At 41.5% G+C, this 15,509-nt stretch overlaps 1 protein-coding gene across 2 annotated transcripts in view; it reads right to left on the bottom strand.

Moving 5' to 3' along the window:
- slc8a1b (solute carrier family 8 member 1b) overlaps nucleotides 1-15,509 on the bottom strand; it is a 140,747-nt gene that overhangs the window by 112,865 nt on the left and 12,373 nt on the right. For both annotated transcript variants that reach the window (XM_023415731.2, XM_087176460.1), the window contains exons 2-4: nucleotides 14,323-15,240; nucleotides 12,139-12,303; nucleotides 9,589-10,379 (exon numbers count right to left, since the gene is read on the bottom strand). In XM_023415731.2, the coding sequence (XP_023271499.1) occupies nucleotides 9,589-10,379; nucleotides 12,139-12,303; nucleotides 14,323-15,189 (1,823 nt within the window). In that variant the 5' untranslated portion in view covers nucleotides 15,190-15,240. The remainder of the gene's footprint in view (nucleotides 1-9,588; nucleotides 10,380-12,138; nucleotides 12,304-14,322; nucleotides 15,241-15,509) is intronic.

The following is a 15,509-nucleotide window of genomic DNA, read 5'->3' as shown; positions in this document are numbered from 1 at the left end:
CTTTCATGGACTGTTCGCGTCGTGTCATTCTGTGACTGAGTTGCAGCCGAGTGCACAGTGATTGATATCAGAATGTCATGGAGTAGTGCATCAAGTAGCTGTTCAGCAGCGATACGCATAGTCAGTTTATTACTGCAAAATGAGTCATGGCCTCTTGTTTGCACTGATAGATCAAAATCAGTAAATACGAACACTTAACGTTATCAAAGGTCACATCTGGCAGTAATCAGAACAAATAACGGGAAAATATAGTTTGCTCATATGACCTCTCAATCTATACATTCCTCTCCTCCTCTCCATCTCAGACCTCCCTCTGTCTCCCTCTCATGTCTTTTATCACTCTACTCAGTCTGTCTCTTTCTCTCTCCCTCTCCCTCTCTCCATCCCAGCGGTTGCCAAGGCGATGGTGTTTTGTGGAGGCAGTCGGTTAGGGCTCATTTGTCAAACTACTGACCTGCCCTCCCTTCTTTTCTCTTCTTTCTCTCACTCTCTCTTCCCCGTCTTTTCTGTTATTCATGGTAGTAAAAAAAAAGAAAGAAGACTGAACAGGCTAATTTTCACGCTCGTATATCCTGCACAGTCATGCTGTACAGCTGAAAATGGCATATTTCAGTGTTGTCCAGTTCTCTCATTATGTTTATGGGATTGTCAGAGAAGGTTGAATTAATCCGTTTTGTTTGGGCAATAGGCCGGCTCCAATTTACTGCTGTATACAGTGAATAAACAAAACTACTTTGAGGATTGCATAATGATCTTGACAAGGGATTTTGGAACATTGATTGCGCTCTCCTTAATAAGAAACATTGTGGCAGCGTGCCTGACGAAAGAGCTGACTTTCATTGAAAGTAGGGTGAGAAAATGCCTGAACATGATGTCAGTCTCTAGGTTTTCTCTTTCCTCTTTCACATGCTCCTACATGCTTACTTTCTCTTGAACTCTTGCTCCTTCACATAACTAACCACTATTCTTCTTATTCACTTAAAAGGTCCCATATTGTATAAAGTGAGATACCCATGTCTTTTTTGATTATAAAGCAGGTGTAGGTGCTAATTTAATACAGTGAAAGTATAAAATAACTCAGTCCACTGAAAAACGCACACAGCCCTTATTCAGAAACTGAGCCTTGAAACGAGCTGTCAGGACTTCCGTGACTTTGTGATGTCACAACTGTCAGTCGTTGAATGGCACATCTGGACCCACCATCCAACCTTGCAAGATTTGGTTTCTTTGAATGTTTAACTGAAATCTGTTACATTTTCATTCAATCACTCGGAAAACAGTCAGCCAATCAGAAGAACAGGCTCAGAGCCTACTCTCCTCTGATTGGCTCAACAACCTGTTGTTGCTAGAGCTCTAGAGAGAGAAGATGTAAAACTACACTGAGATGGTTTTTGGTTCTTAAAACCACAAATACATCTTCTTAAGGATTTCAACACTTCAGATTAAACAACAGAAAAGTGTTCAATATGGAACCTTTAATCTACTGATCTTTTTTATCATTTAATTAAAAAGTACCTCAAATAAAAAAGTTCGTCATGCCCTGTGTGACCACAGCAAGAACATCTTAACAAGTAACAGAGTAGTAAAAGAGTAAATTATCAGAATTATAGCTGATTTGTTTTCTGTCAGTTTCTCTGCTCAAGTAATGTGTATTATTTAAGCAGTAAAGTGCAATCGGTTGCTTTCACACTCACATGCACACACAGTGACAGGTGTGCGACTCCTGCCAAGAGAGGTGTTATTACCATGTACTCTGTAACCTGAGAACACAACCCTCGCACCTCATAAGGCACTGTGTGTGTGTGTGTGTGTGTGTGTGTGTGTGTGTGTGTGTGTGAGATATTTTACAGTTTGCTTCGTTGTTCAGTGACACAGATGAATTTTTTAAAACATGAAAATCAAAGACACCACAAAGGCATAGTCAACACACACACAGAGACACACACACACACACACACACACACAGTCTCATCGGTCCTTTACAACAGAAAAATAAATAAAAACAGGCTTTTATGTGGTTTTTACTAATGGTACCACACAAGGATGAAGTGTGTACGTGTGAGCACATGTGACCTACAAACCTCATCAAGCCTCATTACCCTCTAATGCCTCACTGATATGAGTATGTGAATGTGTATTCAAGTGTGTATGTGTGTGCACAAACGTGTGTCTGTGTGTGTTGGCTGAAGTGCTTGTTTTTGTGTCTGTGTGCCTGTTTACAGGCTGGAGTCTGCACAAATTCTTCATGACAAAAAAATGGAGACAGTATGGCTGTAGTCTGCAGATGTTAGCCATGTGATGTTTCTGCATTGTGTGAGTCTTCAATTAAGCTTTTGTCATCACTGACTGACTGTTGCAGTAAAGTATAGTCTGTATACTCTGAACAGCCTCCGAGACCACAACCCTACACACCTTCATGCCATCACAACAGAGGGCTTTACATCTGAAAACTTCACTTTTCATTTATTAACAAAAGAATTTCTGTCACTTTTCATGTGTACAACAGATACCACATGACAAAAGCCGTCCAGGACACTGTGAAAATGTACGCCATTATTCCCATAATCATCATCACCCCCCCCCCTCGACTTGCTTTTTACCCCTTCTTTTTACATTTGTCTTTCGAAGTCGGACGACAGTTCAGTTTTGAGCATCATAACCCGGCCCTTGAGTCACAGCTGGTTGGTCAGACCAGACTGTATTGTTGATCATTGACTAATTCAGTTTTGAGCTGTATGAGTAACAGCTGCTATAAAAATTCAGATGTTGCTGTTGGAAGGTTTGAGAGAAGGGGCAGTTCTGTAACTATCACACGAGTCAGTAATCTGTGATGTTCTTGCTCTCTCTGACAAACAAGACACAATGAGTTTAGAAGTTTGACTCTTGAGCTGAAAGGTCACTAACATTATGACCTGTTGTCATAAATTGGTGAAGCTGATGTATTGAAAGTGGAATTTGAATGATTTTCCCAACAACTGAACTCAAGGCAACTATGAGCTCTGCCGGGAATCTTACAAGTAAAGTCCACTTAAAGCCTGATTAAAATAAACCTTAAACACAAGCAAGATGCCATTTCAGAGTCCGAGCAAATCCTCCTCTGGCTATAGTGTTAAAATACGATTGCACCGCATACGCCCATCACACATTCCTATATCTTAGGAAGCATGCACCTCAACAAGGCCAATCTGTGCTGGTTATTGGGGTGTGACATCCCAGTCTGTTCAAGTGTGTGTGTGTGTGTGTGTGTGTGTGTGTGTGTGTGTGTGTGTGAGAGAGAGAGAGAGAGAGAGAGAGAGAGAGAGCCTTTTGATTCTCAGCTGTACCATGTTTCTTCACTGGTTGCCACTGTAAATTGCATAAACGGTCTGTGTGTGTGTGTGTGTGTGAGTGCTTCTGTTAGTGTATGTGTATGTTTGTTTCACGTATTGTTCAACCTCACAGGGTCAAACAGAGACTGAGTACAGGTCAAAACCAAGTAAAACAACTGCATGAGAATGCATGTGTGTATAAATTTGTGTGCATCCACCTTCGTGCTCCGTTTTCTCAGTTCTTTTCACCTTGATGTGTTTGTAAGTGTCTTGTTGCCGCAGAAACACTGCTTCATTGATAACTAATGAACCACACAGTATGGATTCATTGTACATTTTATATGCTAACACTTATTCAACCTGACTCTCACTTCTTCTCCGTCTAAAAATACAGTTTTAATGCAACAGTTATGGAAAAAAAAAAATTGCTGGCCTATTTTGTATTAAGTGGTCTGATAATTCCATCAGGACCAAGTATAATAAAAATAGAGCCACTAAGGGTACTAGAAGGTGCTCTGGATAGAAACGCTCATCATATGACAGGTGTGATGATGCTACATTTTGGTAGTAGATGAGCATTAGCAGTAGTAGTTGTAGCAGAAATACTACAGCAAAAATTGTCCATACTAACAAGTTAATTAGTCAAATGTTCAGCCTTCAAACTTAAACGTTGCTGAAAGGAACAGTAAATGAATAAATAGGGTGAAAGTTTTCACCATGTTCCCTGTGCAGTTTTCAAATGACAAAATTACAGCCGACCCACATTTGATTCTAACTTGCAAACGAAACTTTCAAAGTTTAAACAAGCCAAACAAATATGCATTAGAGCTGAGTGTCATATTGAAGTCAATTATTATTTCTGTACTAAATAATAAACTAAATGACTTGTGAACACCGAGGGAGCATTAGCGTTAGCATTATTACTAATAGTAATAACGCTGGTGATGGCTGTAGTAAGTCAGTAACAGTAGTAGCCATGGAAGTAGCAACAGTAGTGGTAATGGCAGTGTAGCCATAGTGGTTCAACTGGGGGTAGAAACTGTTGTATTAGTAGCAGTGGTACTACTTGAAATAAAGACAACTGTTTAATAAGCCTGTCAACATCTGGCATCTGTATTGGTGCATTACAACACAAGGTGGATAGCAGAGTACACACACACACACACACACACACACACACACACACACACACACACACACACACACACACACACACACCAGAGACAAATTGCACCGGGCCTCTTACAGACAGGGAGAATGGACTGTACGGAGATAGAGGAGAGAAAATGGGGGGAGGGAAGAAGGAATGGCAAGTTAGGAAAAGTCAAAAACTTTAAGTGGTCTAAAACTTTTCTCCCCGCCCTGTCCACTCCATCATTTTCTGCCAACTTCCTCCCATCAACACCTTCATTCACGCTCATTTATCTCTCTTACTATACCCTCCCTATATCTCTACCTCCCTCTTTATCAGAGAAACAGAAACAGGGTAGAGTTAGCTTGGAGGCAAGTCTATTTAGATCAGCTATTTTGTAATTCCTTTTTTTCTGCAGTAAAAACGTCCTCAGCTTTTCCCTGAAGGGCGCTAGCGGCTCATTTATGACATACACTGTGTATTTCTATGGCAACACATATTTTCTAAAAAAGCCCATCATGGGACAAGTGGCGCAAATGAGTTTAGGCTATAAATACTTTGGCATGTGGCCGTTTATTTAGTGAATATTCTTTATCTATGCATGTGTTTTTAATGGTATGTGTTCATCTACTGTGCATGCAACAACACAACCAGCAAGTCTATCGGCTTTTTTCCCACAGAAGCTATTTTTAACTCTCATCACATTAAAAGTGTGAAACTTTACCCAGAAGACAAAGCACAGCCCAGCATTTTCCTAATGTATCTAATGTATGCCTGGAAACAAATATGCATCATTTTACATGTTAAAAGATTAAAGATAAACCCATAAATAATAAGTATATCTCTGAAATCTGGAGGGGAACTGACAGGCTGATATTTAGGGCAGTAAAATGACAGTACAGTGTCTAAAATCTAGAGGAAGTAAAAACAACTATATAAATAACAATGTTGATTGTGTGTTGCTGGAGTTTTTGTTTCTCCATACACCTGATTTTCCAACTGGGCTTCTAAAATCTAAAAAGGTAAACTGGGTGATATTTCAAGCAGTCTCACTTCACCCACTTTAGCTCGTTAGCAGAAATTAGCTAGTACAGCTAACACAGCAGCTAACGAGCAACTCCACTAGCCTCCTTGATAAATTCCTGCAATTCTGCCAAATTTGATCACAGAATTTATTGTCGGCTTATTACACAGTCAAATACTAACTTCAGCCTAAAAAATCTAAAGGCCTAATGTGTGACTTGTTAATCGGTTTCTGTGCAAGCATCATCGGTTTTTGACCTTGAATGTGCACGCACCCATTGGCTAATGTTTGTAAACATGAAACCCATCTACAGGCTATGCTTGTAGTATAAACCGCTAGTTATTTATTTACTTTCACCTTCCACAAATCCACAGGAATCCATCCGGTCCATTCAACAAAAAGCTAGTTACTTGGGTTTTTATGCGTCAATGTCCAATTGCTTTTTTATTTGTTTGTTATGTGTTTTTGTTTGTTTTTTTAAGAATCAACTAAATTCACATCAAAATCATCATCATCACGTCATAATTTCCTTATTGTCTTCTAGGTTTTAGTCTACAAGCAAATAACATAAAATAGAGTTGCTTTAGAAAGTAGTCAGCAGTAATGTTGTTTGTAGATAAAACACAAAAGTACTACCATGGTCCTTTTATATCGAACAGTAATTAGGCTGCTATACATAATGGCTGCCGTTTTGAACTATATGTAAGATCATACCAAAATTCACCAGAGATATGGAAATCAAACTTGGCCTCTCCCTACATGTAAATACATCCATGGTCGAAATGCTCCTCACTTCAGTGCTACTGGAGTCTAGAGTGATTCTGCTCCATCTCTGGGCCTCTCTTCCCTGAGAAACACACACATGTACACACAAGCATACACACAGCCAGTAACCAGGATAGCCAGCAGGACAGTCCATCATTTGATTTGGACAAAGTGTTATTAAAACCCACTTAGTCCTGGCTGTAAGAGCTATAAGCTATGGAAACTATGCAGTCGGCCACAGGCTGAAAAAGACAGGCCTGCAGACATCTGCTTCAAATCTGACCAAAAACAGCAGAGAGTGAGAGGGAAGAGGCTGGGAATACTTTGAGAATACTGTTACTAAGACAGCATCTCTCCCATTCATTCATCATGACAGCACACTTTGTTTCATGTCATTATAACCCTTCTTCCATCTCAAAAACAATCTGAACATTTCCAAACAAGCACTGTAAGCAAACTTCTGGTTTCCAAGGCGAACTACTGCAACTAACAACTGATGCCTGCCAGCTGAAAGAAGACAGAGCTTTACATGCCACACCCACACACACACACACACACACACACACACACACACACACACACACACACACACACACAGTGCATGTCTAAACGAGTCGAGTCTAGTTTATGTTGTATAATCCCATATCAAATCCAGCATATCAATTAATCTTCACAGGCCCACAACAGCAGGCAATGTCCAACCAGTGATAACAAGCTCTTTAAGACAAAAAAAAGAAAAACTTCCCTCCAAAAGATCTCAAGACACGAGGTCACAGAGGAAAGACAGATCCCTTCTTCTTGGATGGTGGGAGTGAAAAATCAAAGCAAATAAATAAGAAAAACTTTTTTTAATTTTGTAGAAATCCAAACCACAACCATGGGATCATAACTTAAAAATAGATTTACAATAGTCCTAATTCAATATTTAATAGTAGACTTGTCCAGTCAAGTCAGTTCAACTAAGTAAGTCCATCAATATAATAAGTCCAACATCAGTTCTTGATAAAAGATTCATTTAGGCAATATTCAGAGGTAATTAATGGTCCAAGGCGTTCTCCAAGCCTACTGACTACTCCCATAAACTAGCACGTGGCCCAAACAGTAAAAAAAATGCAGACCGCTGAAAGCTGTGAAGTTTATTGTATTCTCACTAAAGCTACGAGCCCAACAGGCCCACAGGCCACCAGGAGAACACTTTACTGCAAACAGTAATTTGTGGTGACATCGTGAACACGCCCACTGCCGTGTGAGTGTGAGAGACAGAGAGAGAGACAGAGAGAGAGAGAGAGAGACACAGGGAGAGAGAGAGACAGAGACACAGAGAGAGAGACAGAGAGAGAGACAGAGAGAGAGAGAGGGAGAGAGAGAGAGAGAGCGCAAGAGAGAGAGAGACAGAGACACAGAGACAGAGAGAGAGAGAGAGAGAGACACAGGGAGAGAGACAGAGAGAGAGACAGAGACACAGAGACAGAGAGAGAGAGAGAGAGAGACACAGACACAGAGACAGAGACAGAGAGAGAGAGAGAGAGAGACAGAGACACAGAGACAGAGACAGAGAGAGAGAGAGCGAGAGAGAGAGAGCGAGAGAGAGAGAGCGAGAGAGAGACCAGTAGCCCACCTTATTGTGTATTGTACAGAAAACAATAATTTTTGCTCCAGCTTGCTGAACCCCCTCCACCCCCAAGCAATTTCACCTCTCATTATAAGAACATTGCCACGTGTCTGTGTGTGTGTGTGTGTGTGTGTGTGTGTGTGTGTGTGTGTGTGTGTGTGTGTGTGTGTGTGTTCAGTTTTACATATGTGCGTCCATATCAAAATAGCTTTGGAACAGCTTTTCAATGATTGAATGGTAACAACACACGGCCAAACTGATGGTCAATGAATAGATTTAAATCACAAAAGTCACAAGCACAAATCCATATGATGAATCATTATGAAGACAATCAAACACAGATTTGTCACCACCACTGATTCTGATGACAGTGATGCCATAAACCTGGAGATTTGCTCCAATACTTCAATTTAGAAAAGCAACTATAACAGAGTCTACGTGCAACGTGATGATGCTGTGAGCTTGAGCTCCACCGTTAATGAGCTCAATTTAGTAACTAACACTGTTATGACGTTGTAAAATACGTTATGATCAAAATATCTGCTTTATTCAGAGCCAATCCCTATCAATACTGTCAATACCTGAGTCAACATTTCAGTCAGTGTGTCATACAGAACTAGCAGCTAATGCCAAGTAAGGATCACATAAAAGAGTGGGAAGAAAATAACTCATTTAGTCACAATGTGTACTCACAGCAATCGTTTTCAGAATAAAAGATTTAAAGAACAAAGGAGGACTTGGAAATTTGGTTTGGTTTCAACCCAACGTGGTCAGCATTGTACAAACATTTGGCTGATGGCTCGAGCTAATTCCCCACATTGTGAGCGGGTCAGGATGACGGGCACAGCAGCTGGCTGTGAGCACATTCACCGCTGCGGTGAAAAGGCCTCCTGAAATGTGGTCCAATAGCAATCATGAACCTCACCATGAGTCATCAGCAGATAATAAGGCTCCTCCGTTTGGCTAAGGAGAGCAACTGTGGCTGCAGCATTTCACAGCAGGAAAAGTAGAGTTTCAAGTCCTTTTCACAAGGAATGACAACCAAAAAAAAAAAAAAAAAAGAGTAGCTGGCTGCATGAGTGGTTGCTCTGGGATGTTCTCAGACCGTATAAAACCACCTAAAAGGGCAGCTTGGATTTATTACCAAAAAAAGAAGAAGTCTTTGTGTATCTGAATTAAGTTGACAAGATAGATGCTCCTACTTTGCCCTGATTCCCTGCTGCTTATTGAGTTCTTGTACTGTTTCCAGCAACCAGCGCCTCCTGGGTTCCCATTAAGTGCCTTACTTAAAGAAACTTCAACACTTCTCGTTCAATTTCCAGGTCCTTAAAGACCATCTGCTTAAAATCCAAATCATCAAAGATCCAACAAATAACCCACTTTCCCTTACTTCTGCAACTCACAAGACAAATCGATGGTGCTGGCTGTCCAGCAATACAGAAACCGACGGATCTCACAGCAGACTAAAACAGCAGCACAACAGAATCCAAAGCAAAGAGGAATGAAGAGACTGGTGAAGATAAAAGAAGTAAATGAATGAGTCAAAGTAGAAAATAGAGACAAGGTAAAAACACATAGAGGGTTGGGGAATTCGGATTTCGTCAAATCCCCAATGAGCAGTCCGCACATCGTGACCACCACATCTCACTCACACCTTCACGTTCTCACACCATCAGCAGTAACGCAACATCACACGGACACAGAGCATGAAACGACTGCACCGTCATTATGATTCAAATCTACTCACAAGATCTCGTCGTTCTGAAATTCCAGGATGCCGTGAGCGTCTTCAAAGTCCTCTCCGCTGCCTCGTGCTGTTCCCTCCACCGTCTTGTAAGGCAGCATGACCACGCCGCGAGCCCCCGACGTTCTCAGCACCTTCACCTCCATGGTGCCAACGCTCTCGCTCACGTGGCATACAGGCTCCTCAAATGTAAAGATACCGGCGTGGTCGTCGTCAAAGATGGTAACGGTCGCTGCGGAGGGCAAGCCGAGACAGGCCACCGAGTCCACGTGGTTAGCTGACTCGCTTTCCTCGGGCTCCTCGCCTTCTGACGTCAACACCTTGACATTGGATAGGTGAATCAGGAAGTTTTCATCCTCCTCAAAGATGTCATCGTCAATGATCCCCACGCGGATCTCCTTCATCGTCTCGCCAGACTTGAACACCACCACGCCCTCTGTGAACTCGTAGTCCGAGCCAGCGTTGGCGGTGCCGTCTTCTGTCCGGTACTCCACAGAGACCGTCTTGCCCAGGTCACCGCCACGACGCACCACGTTCACCGCCACTGTGCCGCAGTTCTCGAGACACTGGTAAGAACCGGGCTCGAAGTAGATCTTAGAGATGGGGTCGTTGTCACCCACATCAGAGCGAACCTCGTGCATGCTGACGGCCTTTCGTGCCTGATCGGCAGCGTGTTTCTTCAGGATGTTGCCAGCACCTGTCATCAGCCTGGTGGCCTGGCAACGGTAGAAAGCACGACTCTTCTGCTGCTGGCTCAGGACTTGGTAGTTGGCAAGCTCGATGAGTTGTTCCACCTGGTAAAGAGAAAAACATAAAGAAGCACACAAACAGTGTAAAAACATGTCCTCCAGAATGATGAGTGGATGTGGTGTCGTATCCTCTACTGTGGGCAACAAAAAAAATCTTTTTTATTGTCAACTTGTCTGCTCGAATAAGAGTCATAGTTGAACACTGGGCTTGACTGGCTGAATTACAGACATTCATCTATCTTGTCTGGATAAATAAGACTTAATGCTGCATCAAGTGGATGAATCTAACATTAGAAACAGTCAAAGAACAGTGATTTTAGAATGAGTCATGTTGTTACACATCAAGCACGGTGAAATTTCAATCAACAGTGTATATGGCATATGGATCAGATTATCCAAGGCTTTGTGAGGTCTTACACAGCTGTACATGATGTGTAAAGTGAGACAAGAAAAGCTTTGTTATTTCATAAGTACAGTAGTCAAGGAGAGGATCCAGGTTCAAGCCGACATGAGCAAACATCCATCCTGCTGAGGTATTCTTGAGAAATGCACAGAATTCCTGGGTGGATGCCAAGGTTTTTCTTCACCCCACTGGTCCTCCTCTCTTACCAGATTATTATTGTAGAAGATCAGTGGAATAGATTGGACTAAAGTTGATGATGTTCAAGATCAGAGACATTTGCAGTAGCTTATCTCTCCACAAGCAACTGCTAACAACAAGGTCATGCCAGACTGAATCATGGATTGTCAACATTTTTATATTCTCTTTGCTAATAAGTAAAACATGTGTCTACAAAAAGAAGTAGCTTCATCCTCTTCAATATCAATTTCCAGGTCTCAAACAAAAATGAAGTTGTAACTTTGGGATCCAACTCCTTTCAGCAATAGATATAGATCCACTGCAACCAACAATGTAGCAGCAGTGTCAAAGCACTGGATGTCGAAATACGACTGTGAGGCGAAAGGATTTGAGCAAGTATTGGACAACAGGTTAATCAGCCTCATTGTTAATCCATACAGAGATGAGGGCAGAGGCGTAAAAACCTATTTTAGCAGGCTCTCTCATGCATGTAAGAGGAGTTGCCATTTCAGCAGCTTGTCTCGATGCTCGCAGCTTCCATTATGCTTTTTAGTGGTAAACCTCAGCCAAACAATAAGACGAGCACAGGCTGGAACAAACATCATCACGCCATGCTTGATGGCTACAATATATTGCTGTTTTTTTTTTTTTTAAATCTTTTTTCTATTTAAATCTATTTAACTTTTATCTGCCAAGTCAAGGTAGGTTCTGTAAAATTGATCATCTTTGCAGTACTATACAATACCATACATCCTATTGAGTGCGCTTATATAATTTCTTATATTGTAACTGTATACTGCACAATATATCAAGACCTAAGTAGACACTATAAGACTATGTTAACAACAAAGGTCTGCAACAATAAGAAATTCCTATATTTTTATGATGCCTAGGGGACTGAACTGCCAATATTAGAACTGGACTATCTGTGCTTCTCTTTTTATTTATATTGATTTAATGGCTTCTCCATTTCCTTTGCAATTTTCTTTTTTCTAAAAGATGTATCAATATCAAATTAATCTGAGAGGTTGTGATGAGACCTTAGCTGCATTCATTACCATACTCAACTGTGATAATAGAAGGAAATAGAAAAAGTGCGCCATCTGTTCCTGTTTATTTTGTCATTTCATTTCCTATACAAGAAAACAACCCTGACAGGAGCAGCAGCGACAGGATGTTTTTCATGTCAAACTGCCATTGCATTTTATGCGAGGTCCCACTCACCTCCTTGTCGGGGTGTTTCTGTTTGAGCTCCTTCAGGATCTTGGCCATGTCTCTCCGCGTCTCCTCCTCGTCCAGATCCTTCTCATCCAGATCCAAACCCAGCGGGCCATCCAGGAAGTCAACACCATGAGAGTTCAGCATCTTCCCATCCATTTCAATGTCCACCTTATGAACAGAGAGGAAGGAATTTTAAATCAGTGCCATAGAGTTTGATTCTTTGGAGCAACATGCTAAGTCTTAAAGCAGTCTCCTGGCGGTATCATGGAGGTAAACTGAGAAGTGGCTGTTCACAAAGAATGATTTTAAATATCAATAACAACCATGTAAACAAAGGCAGATGGCTCTAGTTTTTGAGGTGTGGTGCATTCCCTGGTTTTGTTATAGCATCCAAGCAATTATTCAAAATGAATGTTCATATGTGTATTAAAGAGTTTAGTTTGGAAGGATTCAGCCAGGTTTTAAGATATGACTGCTTTGTGATATTTTTACTAATTTCCCAAACCACACATGTACATTTTTGCTGTGCACATTACTACACTTTTATAGCAGCATCAGTTTTTATTAGATATGTTAATACATTAGCCACCTGTTTCTGAAAATCACACCATTTTATAGCCCTCAGAGAAAAAAGGTACACATCCTATTTTCCATTGAGTACAGTTTTATTGGTGAAATGTGTTTTTGCTCTTGAGGCAATTTAAAAACGTGTAAATTATTACGCATCCCCCTCAGGAACACTGTTTGGTTGGGTTTTATTCACCGATTTCTTTTTCGACAGAAGTTGAAATGAAAAGAGCTCTTCATGTACTAATGGAGGAGTGATTCTTAATAATCTCATCTAAGAAACGCGCAGAGATAATAACAAGTAATTTTCAAATTTCGGAAGAACAGACAGTGAGAGACTCTCAGTTAACCAAGTGGTGAATAAATGCCCCCAACACCACATTGCTGAAAATGTAATTAGATGCGTACAAAGCAGCAGATAATAGTCAAAACAGGAAATTAAAAAGTAACAATACTTAAAAAGCATTTGTGTGTGTTTGCAGTAAGATGCTTCATAGCATTAGTTTGTCTTGGCAGAATTCCATTCAGTAATGCTGATAATTATTTCAGATACGCATTACTCATGAACCCACTTCCGCCTACACAGAGTGCTTTATCTGCCTCTTTGTTTTTTCCGCTGCATGTTTGGATGGGGACAGCTTAATTAATTTTTACTGGTTGGCTGGTCTAAAACTATATGCCCCTTGGAAAAGAGAGTTCCCAGCATGACTTGTTTTCTTTAGATTCTTTATAATAGTCAACGGAGGGATATTAGCTTCTGAAATGCTCCTAAGAATCCCACACTTACATGAGGCACGATCCAGACATAGAACAATGTCATTTTTATCATTTGTAACATCATCAGCATCATGGATTGATTTCGAGAAAATATTTACGAGAAAAAACCTGTTTTTCAGGTGAAAAGTCCAAATATCTGAGCATGTTAGATTCAGCTGAATTTAGATGAAATAGCAGCAGATGGGATTGTTATCAGAGGTAGTGGAAGAGGTTGTTATTACTGCAATCTCTGCAGCATCTAATGATGGTGGTTGAAAGAGCAGTTATAGAGTTAGAGCTTTTCACAGGTGTGAATCTCAACATATTGCTTGCAATCAATACTAAAGGATAAGTGTGGTTTAACACCACTTAGGAATTATTTTCATAGCTGTGACCATCATTTCTGTCAATATAAACAAAGATTGGTGAAAGCAAGCCTGTGCTGGTTCAGGGAGACGTTTCATTAACTGTGATGGAAGTTTAAAACCAAAGGTTTGGGTGACAATTTTATCACTGAGCTTTTTTTTCTCTTCAAAGTAGATCTGGGTAAATTGGGGGTTTGCTTGAAACCTGTTTGCTTGTCTATCTGTATGTGTTTCTTCCCCTCTCTGCCTGGTCAGTAATTAACTTTAAACTATGACAATAAGACCCACGTTGAAATAAACCAGAATTAGGCTTTAAAGATAAAAACCGTCTCGGAAGTTGATCATTGTGGTAGAAACCTTCGTTGGCTGTTAATCATTTTACCGTTTCAGCAGCTAAGGAAAGCTTTAGTATGGTGGTAATAAGGGGGAAATACTAATAGGATTACTTTAAGTAGTAGTGGTAGTAGTATTAGTAGTAGTAGTAGTGTGTTAAGTATACCTTGGAAGGAAGCGGACGATCGCCCTCTGTCTCAATGATCATCCCACGTTGCTTGCCAGTGCGGTAGCGTTTGTACACATACTTGTAGAACAGCAGGCGGCGGTCGGCCACCCAGGCGAACAGCACACAGATGGGGAAGAAAAAGAACGTGAGCAGCCCCTCCCACACCTGCACCACACCAGGCGAGATCACAGACAGGATCAGGTAGAGCCAAATGTAGGCGAAGATACTCCAGGTGGCCGTGACGAAGAAGACGCGGAGGTGCTTGACCTTCCTCGTCTCGCCATCAGGCACGACGTACACACAAATCCCTATGATGACAAACATGTTGAACGCCGCAGAGCCCACAATGGTGGAGGGGCCCAGAGTTCCAGCATGAAACCCATGACCCATGACCTCTATGACGGACAGCAGGATCTCAGGAGCCGAAGAGCCCAGAGCCATGAGGGTGAGATTGGAGACGGTCTCGTTCCAGATCCGAACAGTCGTGGTGGTGGTCTCCCCGTTGGGTTTCTTGATGGTGATCTCCTTTTCCTGTGACGTGATGACCTCTATTGATGCCATGAAACGGTCAGCAATGATCGACACACCCAAAAACATGTAGACCAGAGCCACGAAGTAAACTGTCGCCCGAGCAACCTTGTCACCAAACGATGGGTTTTGGGGCTCCCAGATAGGTAGGATCACCCCCCTTGCACACGCCTCAGGCTTGCTGCATTCAGTTTTATTGGTGGACACTGCAGAAACGGAGCCACCCAAGCTCGTCTGAGGGGGGGCCCCGGCCAATGAGGGATGGAGCTTGAGGAGGAGAATCACCGCGACAACTGCTAGCCTCACGGCAGGGGACAGGAGGGAGGAGTGGCCCATGGTGACGTCTAGACCAGTACTGTGAGGTGACGATTAATGAGGATCTTGAACCTTTAGAGAGAAGAGAGGAGAAGAGGAAAGAAATCACATTAGACCATCACAGACCTGATGAACGTTGTTAGGAATAGTAACACATTTGTGTGAAAAGGGTTTGATTCCCTCCTTTAATTTGAGTTTACACTGTAATAATCTATATTATTTCAAAACTAAGTATGGCAATTACAATCATTTTAATACCCTTTTGTACCTAGGAAACTAGATTTCACTTCTCCAGCAATTTGTAGAGTGTAAACTCTCATTTCCCCTCTTTAGACTCAAAC

Source organism: Seriola lalandi, unplaced genomic scaffold (assembly GCF_002814215.2).
Source record: "Seriola lalandi dorsalis isolate HSWRI2012SDOR001 ecotype SW California unplaced genomic scaffold, Sedor1 jcf7180002054556, whole genome shotgun sequence".
Classification (NCBI taxonomy): domain Eukaryota; kingdom Metazoa; phylum Chordata; class Actinopteri; order Carangiformes; family Carangidae; genus Seriola; species Seriola lalandi.
This window is presented reverse-complemented; position numbering and strand designations above follow the sequence as displayed.